This window comes from Myxocyprinus asiaticus, chromosome 27 (assembly GCF_019703515.2).
Source record: "Myxocyprinus asiaticus isolate MX2 ecotype Aquarium Trade chromosome 27, UBuf_Myxa_2, whole genome shotgun sequence".
NCBI classification, from domain to species: Eukaryota; Metazoa; Chordata; class Actinopteri; order Cypriniformes; family Catostomidae; genus Myxocyprinus; species Myxocyprinus asiaticus.
This window is the reverse complement of record NC_059370.1, coordinates 36,367,431-36,382,559: the sequence shown is the minus strand read 5'-3', so window position 1 is coordinate 36,382,559 and position 15,129 is coordinate 36,367,431. Positions and strand designations below refer to the sequence as shown.

Below are 15,129 nucleotides of genomic sequence, written 5' to 3'. Positions count from 1 at the left end.
CATCATGTGCTGAATTTATGAACTCACCTGAGATCAGACAGCAGCATGTGCTGAATTTATGAACTCACCTGAGATCAGAGAGCATCAGGTGCTGAATTTATGAACTCACCTGAGATCAGAGAGCATCAGGTGCTGAATTTATGAACTCATCCGAGATCAGACAGTATCATGAGCTGAATTTATAAACTCACCTGAGTTCAGACAATTATGTGCTGAATTTATGAACTCATCTGAGATCAGACAGCATCATGAGCTGAATTTATAACCTGATACATCCAAATCAAATATGATTACATGATTGTCAAATGACTTTTCTCAGTGTAGACTGGATAGCTACCCACCATACTAACCCAGGGCAGCTTGGTCTTGAAAGTCACTAAACAAATTAACTTGTATCTAATCGATAAGAATCCAATTAAACAACTGCATATCTTAACATCTTCACAAGCCTAAAAACAAGCTAACTCAATTCAAATGATCTCAAGCTCATATTTGTGTTATAATTTGTTTTATTATTTTCTTGGAAAAACAAAAACAAAACAAAAAGTGAAAAAGGTTCTGAAAATAATTATAATGCTACAGATCTTTTTTCTGCCGTACTACAGGAGAGGAATACATTTACACAACGGTGTTTATATATTTATATATCTATATTCTTCAGATATTAAGGAGGGAGAGGAATCAAAAATAAAAAGGTATTCCTCTTTTTAAATAATGTTTTAGGTAAGGGGATGAGTGAATTTGAATGAAATGCAATGCAACACCTCTGCACTTCTGAGGATAAATGAATCTGTGTCAGGATTTGGAGAATGGATTAGAGTACTGGACAAGAGTAGGAGCACAGAGAGGGCAAAGGTTTTTTAAAGGCAGACATTAGGCTGCTCCGAAATAGAAAACAACTGTAGAGGAATAGCACCTGTTGATCTCATAATAGAAGAGCCAATGGCATTACAAGCCTGAGAACTGATCTGATTGCCAATTGCAGTGTATTTAGGTGTACATAAAAAAAGGGAAATGGTTATCTACAAAAAAAAAAAAAAAAAAGGATACTCCTCACCCAGACCTATTTATACATAAGCCCCAACCTGTATGCTTTGAGCTCCTCCCTCCTAGTCTTCTATACATGAAACCTGGTTCTCTGTCAAACAAAGAATCTCACTACAGACAGAACCCATCACACACTTATGGACTCTGCATTCTCTCTCAGACACACGTCACACTAATATTCACAACGTCTCTTTCTCTCCCTGAGGAGGGTGGGTTTTACGATATCCTCTGGATGAGCTTGTCATCCGATAGGCAGTAGAGGGCATTAACAGACAGCTCAGAGATAAAGCTTTCGCATGCCTGCCGTGAAACCCCTTTGCAGTCACGGAGGTCCAGTACAGAAAGACAGGACAAACGCCGTAAATACACCAAACATTTGTCTGAAAGGCGACTGCAACCTGAAAAAGACATGAAACAAGGAAACAATTTTAGGACTTAGGTATTTTAAAAATGTTTAAGAACAAAATACATTCATGAACAAAAGAGAACATGTATGTGTTTAAGTCACTTCAAAACAGCATTCACATCCGATTTTACATTTTCCTAAATGAATCCATTTCAACATGAGAAAATAGGGCAGGACTTGCTTTTATCCATTGGGAATTTATTGGACTGTGAAAAGTGGCCGTTCCATACCAGAACAGAATATGTTCTGAATGTGTTCAGAATATTATAATTTTTAATCTTTTATTTATGTCTTTAGCAAGGTTTGAAATTAACTTTTTTTTCACCAGCCACTGTGGCAAGTAGTGTTACAAGGTCACTAGCCACTCAGCATTTTCACTAGCCAAAATCCCCCACTCCACAAAAGCTGATTAAAAAAAAAAAAAATGGAGACTGTAACTGCATGCATTTGTTTGGACATTTTATTTGAATGAGAATTATATTCATTCAGCTGGACACAAGCCTAGTGATTAAAGTCACATTTAGTATATCTGAAGGCAAACAGGAGTAGGATAGAACAGGAGGATACATTTGTCAATAATTTGTTCCTAATTCATGGAAGTTTAAAATGTGATTCTGGGTCAATGCGACTCTAAATGATGGAGCAAATCACACATTTTATTTCCAGGATTGTGTTTGCTTACCTGCCAAGTTGAGGTGTGTGAGTGTGTTGCGTGTGGAGGACCCCACAGCACTGAGGAGGTTTAGAGCACCATCAGTGATGGGACAATGCGAGAGCTCCAGGCGTGTTAGCAGAGGCATGTGTCTGATGATCAGCCTCAGTGTGGCTTCAGTCACCTCCAGTCCACACAGCCACAAACACTGCATGTTCTTTAGCTGGGAACGGTTATCACTGCCTACAGACACAAACACATTGGTACAGGATACAAATAATACAGAGAAAAGATTTACAATCAAAACCAGAATAACATCAGTCTTTAGAGTATCACTACATTAAGACACAGTTCACAATGATGTGCATAATACCAGGTGGATTCAGCAGCTCCCTGATTTGTGAGTCTTTGACGCCATCAGCCCAGCGCAGATCTAAAGAGCGCAGTAAAGGACAGCTGGGAGAGCTCAGTGCTGACACTGTTGACCAACTGCACCCTGATAGCACCAGATCTTTAAGCCCTGTCAGAGAACCCCCAGTACGTAATATTATGTATTGTACTTTCTATTAAAACAGAAAGAGTGGTAATGTGAGAAGACGCACCTGGTAGCCGGTTGATGAGCCAGCTGAGCTGTTTCTTAGAAATTTTGGCCCAGGAGAGGTCCAATGTGACAGGCTGCCGTTTGATGATGCCTGTGAGGGCCTGTGGACTTATAGAACGACATCGGCTCAAACTGATCCGCGTCCATAAACGCTTGTCGCAGCCCCTATAACATGAGCAAATTAGAATAAACACAAATTCTTCATTCCAACACCTAGTGTGCTATATCTATAGACATCACTTTACAACATCATAGGCATGATTCTGAGGCAACAACATATGTATCCTTTGTGCTGAAGACAATCCCATAATTTATTGCTGTGACATACACTCACTGAGCACTTTATTAGGAACACTATATTAATACTTAAAACAGCCTCAAATCTTTGAGACATGGATTCAAGATGTTGGAAACATTCCTTTGAGATTCTGGTCCATGTTGACATGACTGCATCACACAATTTCTGCAGATTTGTCAGCTGCACATTCATGCTGCAAATCTTCCGTTCTACCACATCCAAAAGGTTTTCTATCAGATTCAGATCCGGTGACTGGGAAGGCCACTGAAGAAAAGTGAACTCATTGTCATGTTCATGAAACCAGTTTGAGATGACTTTTGCTTTGTGACATGGTGCATTATCATGCTGGAAGTACCTATTAGATGATGGGTAAATTGTGGCCATGAAGGGATGCACATGGTCAGCAACAATCCTCAAATAGGCTGTGGCATTCAAGTGATGATTGCTTGGTAATAATGGGCCCAAAGTGAGCCATGAAAACATTCCCCGCACCATTACACCACCGCCACCAGGCAGGTTGGGTCCATGGATTCATGCTGTTGGTGCCAAATTCTGATCCTGCCATCTGTGTGCCTCAGTAGATATCGAGATTCATTAGACCAGGCTACATTTTTCCAGTCTTAAACAGTCCAGTTTTGGTGAGCCTGTGCCCACTGTAGCCTCAGTTTCTGTTCTTGGCTGACAGAACCCGACATGGTCTTCTGCTGTTCTAGACCATCCTCGTCAAGGTTAGACCTGTTTTGCATTCGGAGATGCTATTCTGCACACTACAATTGTACAGAGGGGTTATCTGAACTACCATAGCCTTTCTGTCAGCTTGAACCAGTCTGGCCATTCTCCGTTGACCTCTCTCATCAACAAAGCATTTCCATCCACAGAACTGCTGCTCACTGGATGTTTTTGGCACCATTCCGAGTAAACTCTAGAGACTGTTGTGCGGGAAAATCCCAGGAGATAAGCAGTTACAGAAATACTCAAACCAGCCTGTCTGGCACCAACAATCATGCCACAGTCGAAATCACTGAGATCACATTTATACAGTATATATATATATATATATATATATATATATATATATATATATATATATATATATATATATATATCTCATTCAATACCAAATGGTAATTTAGATATACATATATTTCATTCAATACTAAAAGGAAAGCGATAAGAAAAGTTCAATCCAATTTAAAATGAATAATTATGCCCATTATTGTGTGTGCCATACAGCTTTTTGCTTAGAGTACAATGCCAAAATCTATTGGAACCACGTGTGGAACACAACACACTTTATACAGCTTATGACCTTTATACAGCGTATGACCTTTCATTTCAGTTAGGATGCTGCCTTAAAAGGCAGCCACCTATGTAGGCAGTAGACAGCTCACTAGGTTTCAGAACAGAGCCACAGTATGATGTAGCCAAGGAACTAGCAAATGTGTGGTTATCATGCACTCACCATTTGTACCAGCTCTTGCAAACTGCCATGCAAACGCATAGCTCTGAACGAGTCAAGTAGCGGAAAACAGACACCCACACCTCTCTCTCCCAGCCTGGCTCGTTCCCTCCATTCAGCTCGGTTGAGGTATGTAAGGTGGAACTGGTGCAGGAATTTGAGGATTTCTTGCTCTCAGATCGAGTCTTTTTCCCAAATCTCTCTTGTGTTAGGAGATGAGGGGAATCTTTTAAGTTAGATCTCAGAGTCTGAACCACGTCTGAGTGTTTGGAAGTACTCCTTGTCAGTATCTGTGACTTGTTCAAGTGTGATCTCTCTGCATTCGGATTAGCACTGTCTGTGTGAGGGGCGCCGTTTCGCAGTGGGGGACGGAGCAGGGATTTGTGGTTTTGGGGAAGGCTTCTAGAGGACAAGTTGGCTTCCAATTTAGGTACAATGGCACTGGGGTCGCGCCTACCCCTTGATGGCTGTAAAGTCACTGTGATGCATGACCCCTGGCCTCTGACGTCATTGTTTAGTACCACAGAAGTCTCCGACTGAGTCGTTTCACCAAACTCACTGCCGCCCTCACTCTCCCCGTTTTGCTGACCATCACCGTTCTCTTCTTCCCCTGCTTTCCCCCCTCGTCTCTGCGGACGGTTCTCTTTGCCATCACATTGTCCATTCTCCTTCCTCTCCTCCTGTTCTTCTTCCATGGAGTCATCCCTTTCTACCTCAGTCTCCATCCTTTCTCTTAGACCTCCACCTCTCCCACCACCTCGGAGTCGTACTCCTCTTCCTCGACAGGAGGACGTGCCTCTGCCACGGAAGATGCTTCTGTCGGGCTCTGCTCTCTTCTTCAGACCAGAACGCAGAAGCTTTGGAGAAAAAGTGACAGGTGCACGAGTCTGAGAATCAGAAACAGACAGATAGACAGAAGCAAAAATACAGGCGAGCATGATGACAGCATGGTTACAGAAGCGCTGAGATGAGGGAAGCAGATGTTATAGGATGAAATCACTCACTGACTGGAGGATTTTGTTCCTCTCCAATTTTATCTGCAACAGAAAATAACAGTACATCAGTCTGGCAAGAAACAGTATATTAGTATAAAGTCTGTTCCACACTGCAGCTTATTCTGACCAAGAACTGCACACTTAAAGGAATAGTCCCCCCAATAATTATGTTTCTCATCATTTACTCACACTCATTCCGTTCCAAACTCAAATGACTTTCTTTTGCAGAACAAAAACTGAGATTTTTTGAATAATGTTTTTTGTTTTGTTTGGGGGTTTCCCCCCCATTGAATGCAAGTCAATGGGGTCCAAAATAACTGGGCTCCATAAAGCACATAAAGGCAGCATAAAGTAATCCATCCAATCTGAGTGGTTTACTCCACATCTTCTGAAGCAATACAATCAACTGTGGTTTGAAACAGACCAACATTTAAGTCCTTAATATAAATCTTGACATCCGATCCAATTGGAACACAGCGCAAGCTTCAAGAAAGGAATGCTTTAACGCTGCACACAGGTGCCAGGTACTCAATCCCGGTATTGTTATACATCAATAAGCAAAAATGTTTCATTTTGTGTTTAACGTGAACCCTGATTAGTGGACCACTAATATGGAATTTTTAATGAGCAATGCAGGGTGGCAGATGTGTAATTCCAATATGTATGATAAAGTGATGGCGAATAAAATGTAGACAAAATTGCTCAATTAAAACAAACATTTCTTTTACAATATTTAATGAAAATCGCACCAATAATGCTTGAAAATATGTGATCAACTGACAAGGCTGTCAACAGATTTTGAAACTGACACTATGGCGGAATGACCACTTCAGTTTATCAGCTAATCTCAAAATAGCCAAATTTCAGCAGATTAATCAGCATGGCCAATAAATAGTGTTTTATTACCAACCTCGACTTCATCAGATTGGAACATCTAAAATGCTTTACCCTTTTCCTGAGCTGTAACTCCAGTGCTCCTGCTCTCTTTCTGTTCTGCTGGTGTTGCAGCAGGAGTTTCTGGGAAGGGGGTGGCTGGCGTCTGGAGCGGGTCAGAAGCGGGGAATGGGGGGAAAGGGGTGGCCGACCTCTGCGCCGTATACGAAAGCCCCCTACTCCAATCCCCTCTCTGTGCGCTCGCTTAGCTGGAGTGCCAGAAGAGAGACTGCTGTTGGACACGATGCTCTCTGTCTCCTCCTCACTACTACAGGAAGACTTTAGGAAAAAGCACAAAATCATCAAATTATTAATCACCAGATCCAATTATAAGCTGAGGGGTGGCTCATCATGTGGTACACAGTGTAATAGATTTTAAAAGACAACATTACGAAGCATTTACAATGGATTTAACATGCATAATGAGACATTATCAAGTGAAACTGAACGCTCAGCTGTAAATAAATTAGGGCGAGACTCAATTTCATTGGCTCACAAGTAGGCTACAATATTATTGGCTAATATTATTTGTACCTGGCCACAAGGCATTGGTTAAGCCAAGAGAAAAGTAATTTAATAGACACAGAAAGTCCCCATTTTGATGAAAAATTATAAACAATGTTTTTAAGAATAAATGTGCACTTATTAATGGTGCACAATAAGACATTAAGAAAATAAACAGGGTCACATCTGATTTCATGTTGTCTTTATATGGACAGCTGTAGGGTGAAAAGGGTGCATACCTCAGTTTTCTTGCCCTGGACACAATTTGGACACTCCCAACAACTAGGAAGGTCTTTATTGATAACACCTTCACCTGGCACCTACAATATACACATATGGCATTACTAACAGTACTATAACAGCTAATTCCACTGGTAGTTAGACACATACATGTACCTTTATACATTCTGGATGAGTGATCTGAGCACATTCAGAGCATTCCATAAGCGTTTGGACGGTCTTAGAGTCTTCAGACTCCTGATAGCCTTCCTTGCATATGGCACATACTGCAGTGAGAGGTAGCGCCGGCTAGGTACAGAACATGCGAGTGAGATACATTGTGCACAAAAACGTAAACGCGCACAGACACAGTTGAAGACACTTACTGCAAGACACTGGCGGAGAACACAGCTCTTCTTGAGCCTGCCTGGTCCTCCAAACTTCCTCATGTCCCTACAGTAGTTGCAGTCACCACACTCAGTACGCAGACAGGCCTCGCAGCGCTTGCAGCGCACACGCCTGCGTCTCAGAGCTGAGATGGAGGAAGAAGGCTTCACAGGCCGAGGGACCGGCGGCAAAATGGGGGCTGAGCCGGGACTGCGGGGGCGGTACAGCAGGGACGGGGAAGGAGGTGGTGGCTGATACCACGAGGGCTGCAGAGAGAAGTGCACGTGTGTTTACATGCTAAACATCAATGCTAGTAAGGATGGAGGTCACAGAACATGTGTGCTTACCCTTTTAGGCCATTTGACAATTGGTTTTCCAGTGTAAGACAATTTGGGGTTATCGTTGGCATGCTCCTCTAGCAAATTCTATTGGGGCACATAGAAAGAAAGAGAAAATTAGCACTTACATATTATTGACTGATGGTACATTTTCTAATAACATCCTCTATTCCATTACAACTGCCTACAAGTTAAGGATTACTTATAGCAAAATGCACTAAATATAGCATTGTACTAATGCGATAAAAGTAAAAAAAAAAAAAATTTGGTTTCTGCTTGCCTGTGCAAACTGGTCACCATGTTGCTATGGAGTTCTGAGTGTTTTTAACATGTTGCTTTGTGGTTGCTATGGTGTTCTGGATGCTTGCTTACTGGCAAGTCAAAAGAGCTCTCAATAGATTTTTTTTTGTCAGATGAAAACCATAAGATCTATAATTTAAAGTAATAGCAATCCTACCCTTGAGCCTCAAAATGTAAAGTTTCATTCATGTCTGTAGCACAAACGTTGCTGAGAGTTACACGCTGACGTTTAATACTTAGGATTAGGGGTTTGTTTAAATCACTAACATTTTGTGTAAGCAATAGTAAAAGTGATGCTTGTTTTAGCAAGCACCACTAATATTTTGCATTGACATTAAAGGGTTAGTTCACCCAAAAATGAAAATTCTCTTATCACTTACTCACCCTCATGCCATCCAAGATGTGTATGACTTTTTTGGTCATCTGCTGAACTCAAATTAAGATTTTTAGAAAAAAAATGTATAGCTCTGTAGGTCCATACAACACAAGTTAATGGGTGCCAACATTTTGAAGCTCCAAAATCCACACATGGGCAACATAAAAGTAATCCAGATGATTCTGGTGGTTAAATCCATGTCTTCAGAAGATATGATAGGTGTGGGGGAGAAACAGATCAATATTTAAGTACTTTTTTACTATAAATTCTCCTCCCTGCTCAGTCAATTTCCACTTCACTGTCACTTTTCCATTCTTCTTCTTGTGTTTTTGGTGATTCACATTCTTTGTGCACATCGGTCATTACTGGGCAGGTAGGAGAATTTATGATAAAAATGACTGTGGATTTTGGCACCCATTCACTTGCATTGTGAGGACCTACAGAGCTTAAATATTCTTCTAAAAATCTTAATTTGTGTTCTGCAGAAAAAATAACGTCATACACATCTTGAGAAATGAGAATTTTCATTTTTGGGTGAATTATACCTTTAATGTCAATGATGGGTACATTTTGCAAATGGCATTCCCATTCCATAATAAAATTAAAAACAGAAGTGTTTCATAAATAAAATTAATTCAATGAGCTCACACAAACAAAATAATGTAATTATATAACTATTATACCCTTATATCGCTGAGCAGTGCTGGAGCATTTCTGATGCCAGCAGGAACACATTTCTTGTGAGCTGGCAGATCCTCCAACTTCCACACTAATGCCCAAAGTCCCTCCAGCTCAAAGGGGGTCAGGTGAACTTTCACCCCTGGATGGGCAGGAGGGGTGGGTGCTGCCTCTTCCTCAGCCTCATCCTTCACCTCTTCATCCTCCTCATCTTCTCCATTGCTTGTATGGCCATTGAATCCTTCTTGTTTCATCACATCCTCTTTCGTCAGCCCTGTGAATAACAAATAACAAATCAGAAGTGATGATGTGATTATGGTTGTACTGATGTTACTGTTCATGTACAGATTCACGGTTATATGTGAATACAGTGTTCATGTGCACTGACCAATGCCCAGCGAGTGCTTCTGGAACTCCGGTGTGAGGTGAGAGGTGTTGGTCAGACAGTACAGGTAACGCTCCAACACATACCAGCACATTTCAAAGTAAAAAGGGTAGCGGAACTTCGCAGGGACCTGCACAGATAAACCATAGAGAGCAAAAAAAACGTTTGTAACAAATGGACAGCAGTGGAAAATCAAAGTGTTTGTATGAGTGCACTCACCCGTGTGCGGTCCTCAATGTTGTAAATGTTGAGCTGCATGGGAATGTTAAAGCTGTGCAGAAAATTACCTCCAAACACCAAAGTATCCTGTGGAGTGTACACAGCGTGGATCCACCCTACACACACACACACACACACACACACACACACACACACCTCTTTAACACAAGAAAACTGGCTATTTTACCCAAAATGTGTGTGTGTCATGCATATTTATGCTCATTAGAGTATCGCATCATTCCTCTCACATCACCTGTATTGAACTCAGTTGTGCGTCGAGTCTCCCGTGTGCTGCACGTGAGGAGTGCTATTTGAATTATGCACGAAGATGCCGCCTATTTTACATAGGCGGCATACATTCCAAATCGCTCTCTTATTAGGCATCATTTCAGTAAGGATGCTGCCATAGAAGACAGCTGCCTATGTAGGCAGGAGACAGCGAGGCAGCTCACTACGTTTTGGAACAGACCCAATATGTTCTGTTTAAGTGTCGAAGTAGGAAATATACATTTTAGATTTCAACATTCACTTTGCAAATAGAATTGAATAGAAGAACAAGGAGCCCTACAACAGATGGTATGGCCCCCACAGAGACCGGATCTCATCATTATTGAGTCAGTCTCGGATTACAAGAAGAGACAGAAGCAATTAAGACAGCCTATGAGATAGAAGAACAGTGGCAAGTTCTCCAAGAAGCTTGGAACATCCTATCTGCCAACAACCATGACTGCGCAGCAACCATCCAACCAACAGGCCAACTATTATTCTTAACTGACATGTCAGGTACTATATTTTCTGGGAGAAGGATGCCACTTAATAAAAGCGTTTACTAAAATAATGGTTTAATGAAGAAAGATTGTGTTCTAATATTTTTAAGTAGTTACAGTTATGTAGTTAAAGCAATAAGACACTTGAGGTTGTGCTATATTGAGTACAGTCATGGGTAAAGGGTTTGCTGTGCATCATTGCTAACACCAGACGTTAACTATGATTACATTCACAGTATAGCACGGCTTATTCCGCATTTATATATGATGCATAAACACATTATAATGACAAATAACCTTCCTCTCCAGATATCAGTCTTCGCCACAGCAAAACTCATATGGGCTGAACACTAAAAATGCCATCATTACTAATAAATACATGCATACCTGAGGGGATCATGAATGTGTAGCCATCCTTCAGTTCAATCCGTTGGCACGCGGTGGCTTTATCACCGAGAAAGATGTCACCCTGTTTCCCTGACAACACCCAGTTCTCATAGAGCTCCAGGTTCTGAGGAGTGGGCGGGATCAGCCAGAACACCTTAGAACATTCAGCACAAAGACAGGTAATTATCAAATACCAAAGGGACAGATCAGTACAAAGGCTCAGAACGTTTATTAATCTCTCAATTACAGATATCAACAGGATTTGAGAGGGAGTGGCTGATCCTAAACCTCACTCTTACAGCAATTACAGTTCAGCTAGTGAAAGATCATGAAAATGAGAATGTTGATCTGAAGTTTAAAGATTTAAGAAAGCATAAATCTCCGGCTATGCTCGCAGCTTACTGCCGTTAGAAACGTTTTTTGCTGCCTAATGCATTCCGTTTCATTTACTATTTTTAATAACAGTTTTAAGTAGGAAATAAACTAGTATTCCATTCCAAACAAAGCCTCACACTACACTGTCAGCACACACTAGGCTACATAGTTCTGTATCTTTAAGACAGCACTCACCTTTCCTCCCTTGAGGATGTGATACCAGACTGATGTGCCACCAAAGTCTATGTGGAAATCTGTGAAGCATCCCTCGACACTCATCAGACAATACCTGAAAACACACACACACGACTGGTTTTAACTTGATAGGCCAAGCTTACATTGCCTTAGCATTTGTAAAAAAAAATAAAAAATAATAAAAAAAAAAAAAAAACACCCCAAAAAATTAAGCAAACGAAAGTTTAAAAATGCATACAAAAGAAAACATGCAACTCACTTCTGTACTTTTGGGTACTTCATATCAATGATGGCATTGGTGGAGTCTCTCTGTCTTTCTTTAAGATGCCTTGGCCACATGTTGTCTACCCAGTCAATCATATCAACCTACCACAAACGCAAACCAATACATAAATAAACTCTCCTTTGCAGACACAAAAATACTTATGTGTTTGTACGTACCGAGGCTGGTCTCTTGACTAGATGCTCTAGTTTTGTGTGGCTGAACTCAAGGCTAATGACATTATACAGCTTCTCCCTCTCCGATGCGGGCGTCTCGTAGTATCGTCTCCACTGTCCCATTGACATCTCGATGCCTTTTTGAGTGTTCACATCCATCACGTCAATCATCCTGCGACTGCCTATCAAAAGAGGGGAATATTAGTAGCCATCACAGATCATGAAACTGAGAATTGGCAGCAACGTACAAAGCGTGAGAATGAGACAGAGGAACTGAAATTGTTCTTCTTACCCACAAACAATTTCACATCACTGACACTGAAGTCTGGGTCAGGCATCCTAAAAGACACAGAGAGATCATGCAAAGAAAGATAAGTTTTAGTTAAGGTAAATGTAGTCTGATAAAGGGGAACAAACAGTAGTAGGAAATGGCATAATGAAAGGAAATGGCATAATGAAAGGGGCCATACTTAATGCCAAGCCCGTCTGTTTTCTTAAAGATAATGGGGTCCCGGAGTCCCTCCTGTTGAATGTACTCCAAGGTAAAGTCTGCAGAGAAAGCCATACGCAGTCAACTTGTATCTCTGAATAGGTCAGTCAGGACTACTTTTTTGCAATGCAAATTGTTTTAAAGCAACTTTACAGAAAAGTGTGTTGCAACCTCCATTAAGCAAGCTAAAGTGACAGTGGCTGACACTAACTAAGAAAAACTCTGCAAGATATTTAGTTTGGATGAGGAAGAAACCTTGGGAGGAACCAAAACTCAGCATGGGAGTACTATGGCTGGCACGTTTAAATAAATGCCCATATGTCAAATATTAAGTGCATGGAGGCCTGAACTTTGAAGCTCCAAAAATCACTTAAAGGCAGCATAAAAGTAATCCATATGACCCCAGTGGTTAAATCCATGTCTTCAGAAGTGATATGATAGGTGATGGTGAGAAACTGATCAATATTTAAGTCCTTTTTTACTGTAAATCTCCATTTTCACATTCTTCGAGCATTTCACCACCAAGTATTAAAAAAAAAAGAAAAAAGACTCAAATATTGATCTCTTTCTCACCCACACCTATCATATAGCTTCTGAAGACATGGATTAAACCACTGGAGTCAAATGGATTACTTTTAGGCTGCCTTTAGGCCCTTTTTGGAGCTTGAAAGTTTTGGTCACCATTCACTTACATTGTGAGGACCAACAGAGCTGAAATATCCTTCTAAAAATCTTCATTTGTGTTCTGCAGAAGAAAGTAAGTCATACACATCTGGGATGGCATGAGGGTGAGTAAATGATGAGAGAATTTTCATTTTTGGGTGAACTATCCCTTTAAGTCAGTGCTGGACTTGAACAGCAGGTTTCACACAAACCTTTTCCATCCATAATTTTGACCAGATCTGAACTGTATCGATCACTTTGGAGTTTCTCGTCAAGGTCAAAGGACCTCTTTCCCTCGATCTCATCATCAGAAATGCCATCATCCTGGTAACGTCGCCGTGTGCCGGTACGCTGAAAGCACAGCACAGGTTGAGCAAATGGGAAACTAGACGAACAATAACTTCTTTGGCATAGAATAGTATACTTAAGTATACCATGTGCACTGTTTTTGAGCTTGAAGAGCCTAACTTACATAAATGGGCAACCTGGGTTAAATGTACTATATGTCTGGTTCCACGCCTTATATAGCGACAACCACAGTATTAATTATAGTATTGCGGTGTTAAAGAACACTTTTGAAGTAAATATGAAAAGTCAACTTATTTTACAGCTGCTGTGGCACAGCCAGTCTGATAACGATGTACAAATACATGAGAAAAAGATTCTGAGTTTAGATAGCCTCTTCCCATACAGCCGTGTTCACTGAAATGTCAACAAACGACCCGCTGCGGTGTGACGTCATGACTAGATCGCCAGCTGTTGGCATTGTGGCGACATTACAGTTCCACTAAAAAAAATACTGGATTAAATCATCCTTCCACACCAGTTTGGTTTGCAAAATACGTGTTGTTTAAAATAGAAACTCACCAGGCGTTTGCTGTAACGGGAACTCTCCTCTTCCATGCCCTAAAAATTAAGGGATACATAAATGGTTCTTGCAGACTCTTGTGATAAGTGACATCAGGTTTAGAGATTATAGCGGCACTAATGAGACAGCTAAAATCAGCTTTATTTGACAGGGAGATCACTGAAGGACCACCAACCCTTGAGAACCATTAATATCTTAACTTAATAAAGTTTACATTTCCCACTGGGGTAAAATGGGTTATATAGAATACAGGGGAAATGTTATTTCTATCCAGTCTAAACAGACAAATATAGTCATCGAGACTACAACTGATACATAATAAAAGTATATTGGTTTAAATCAATTGACAGGCGCATTATAATACAGGCGCATCCCAATAAGCCCATGATAAAAATAAAAAAATAAAAGCTATGTAGGCAGCTGACGTGGTTTGAGAACACGATCAATTTGAACCGTTAGTAGAATGAAATCAGACAACAGAGCCCGTTTAAATGCTCCTTTCATCCCATTCCTATGACTATAAATCAGAAACAAACTACACATTTTAAATGCCAAACAGTCGAACATCTTTCTGCGTGATAAAAATTAATTACCGATTAAGTAAATAAACACTGAAGGAGTGCGTAACTGACAGATAAGTGACATTTATTGCAGTTAAAGCTCCTCTGGTCTGATGCTGCTCGCCTGAGTGAACGCTGAGCTACTTTGGGCCTGTGAACCAATCAAATTAACGTATTTAATTTTACATTTAGGTTTACATTCACCACAAGAGTCAGTTTGAACTGTTCAGTTAGTAGAATGAATTCAGGGGGTTTAAAGTACAAAATACAAGCCCCTGACAGTGGAGGCTAACCTGCTAATCCACTAGCATTTCCATTGACAACCACTAACCCGTTGGCCTGCTAGAAACAAAACAAAAAGACCTTTAAACAATACCTAGGCTTAAACTTTCGCTCTCTTCTGATAGTGTCGCGTCGCTGAGGTATTAGACTTAAAAATCCCTATTGAACTGAAAATTCATCCTTTGCAATGGTGCCGCTCCTCACTTGATATTCTTATTTTTGTACGTTAAAGTTAAATCAATCCGCTTTCATCCGCCATTTTCAGATTGTCATGATACACACACACACACCACTACGATCTACTCCT

General features: G+C 40.7%; 1 protein-coding gene across 2 annotated transcripts; it reads right to left on the bottom strand.

Annotated features, from left to right (window-relative positions):
* Window positions 1-491: 491 nt before the first annotated feature.
* On the bottom strand, window positions 492-15,078 carry LOC127417926 (lysine-specific demethylase 2A-like). 2 transcript variants are annotated; one of them, XM_051658191.1, is made up of 23 exons: window positions 14,917-15,078; window positions 13,980-14,018; window positions 13,325-13,463; window positions 12,430-12,508; window positions 12,252-12,298; window positions 11,963-12,141; window positions 11,781-11,887; window positions 11,522-11,615; window positions 10,952-11,105; window positions 9,798-9,913; window positions 9,582-9,708; window positions 9,199-9,467; window positions 7,849-7,926; window positions 7,501-7,767; window positions 7,292-7,423; window positions 7,135-7,215; window positions 6,407-6,670; window positions 5,468-5,500; window positions 4,467-5,350; window positions 2,708-2,871; window positions 2,479-2,625; window positions 2,136-2,348; window positions 492-1,445 (listed from the first exon to the last, which is right to left on the bottom strand). In XM_051658191.1, exons 2-23 carry the CDS (start codon window positions 14,013-14,015, stop codon window positions 1,264-1,266), a joined length of 3,792 nt encoding a protein of 1,263 aa, XP_051514151.1. In that variant the 5' UTR covers window positions 14,016-14,018; window positions 14,917-15,078; the 3' UTR covers window positions 492-1,263. The 2 variants fall into 2 exon arrangements, with proteins under 2 accessions (XP_051514151.1, XP_051514152.1); XM_051658192.1 differs by having other exon boundaries at window positions 4,467-5,320.
* Between the last annotated feature and the right edge of the window lie 51 nt (window positions 15,079-15,129).

Coding starts and splice junctions, on each gene's coding strand:
- LOC127417926 (XM_051658191.1), bottom strand. CDS start 14,015: ATGGAAGAGGAGAGTTCCCGTTACAGCAAACGCCTG. Junction 9,914..10,951: donor CACATTCATGATCCCCTCAG/GTATGCATGTAT, acceptor GTGTGTGTGTAG/GGTGGATCCACGCTGTGTAC. Junction 5,501..6,406: donor AGTTACAGCTCAGGAAAAGG/GTAAAGCATTTT, acceptor TTTCTGTTGCAG/ATAAAATTGGAGAGGAACAA.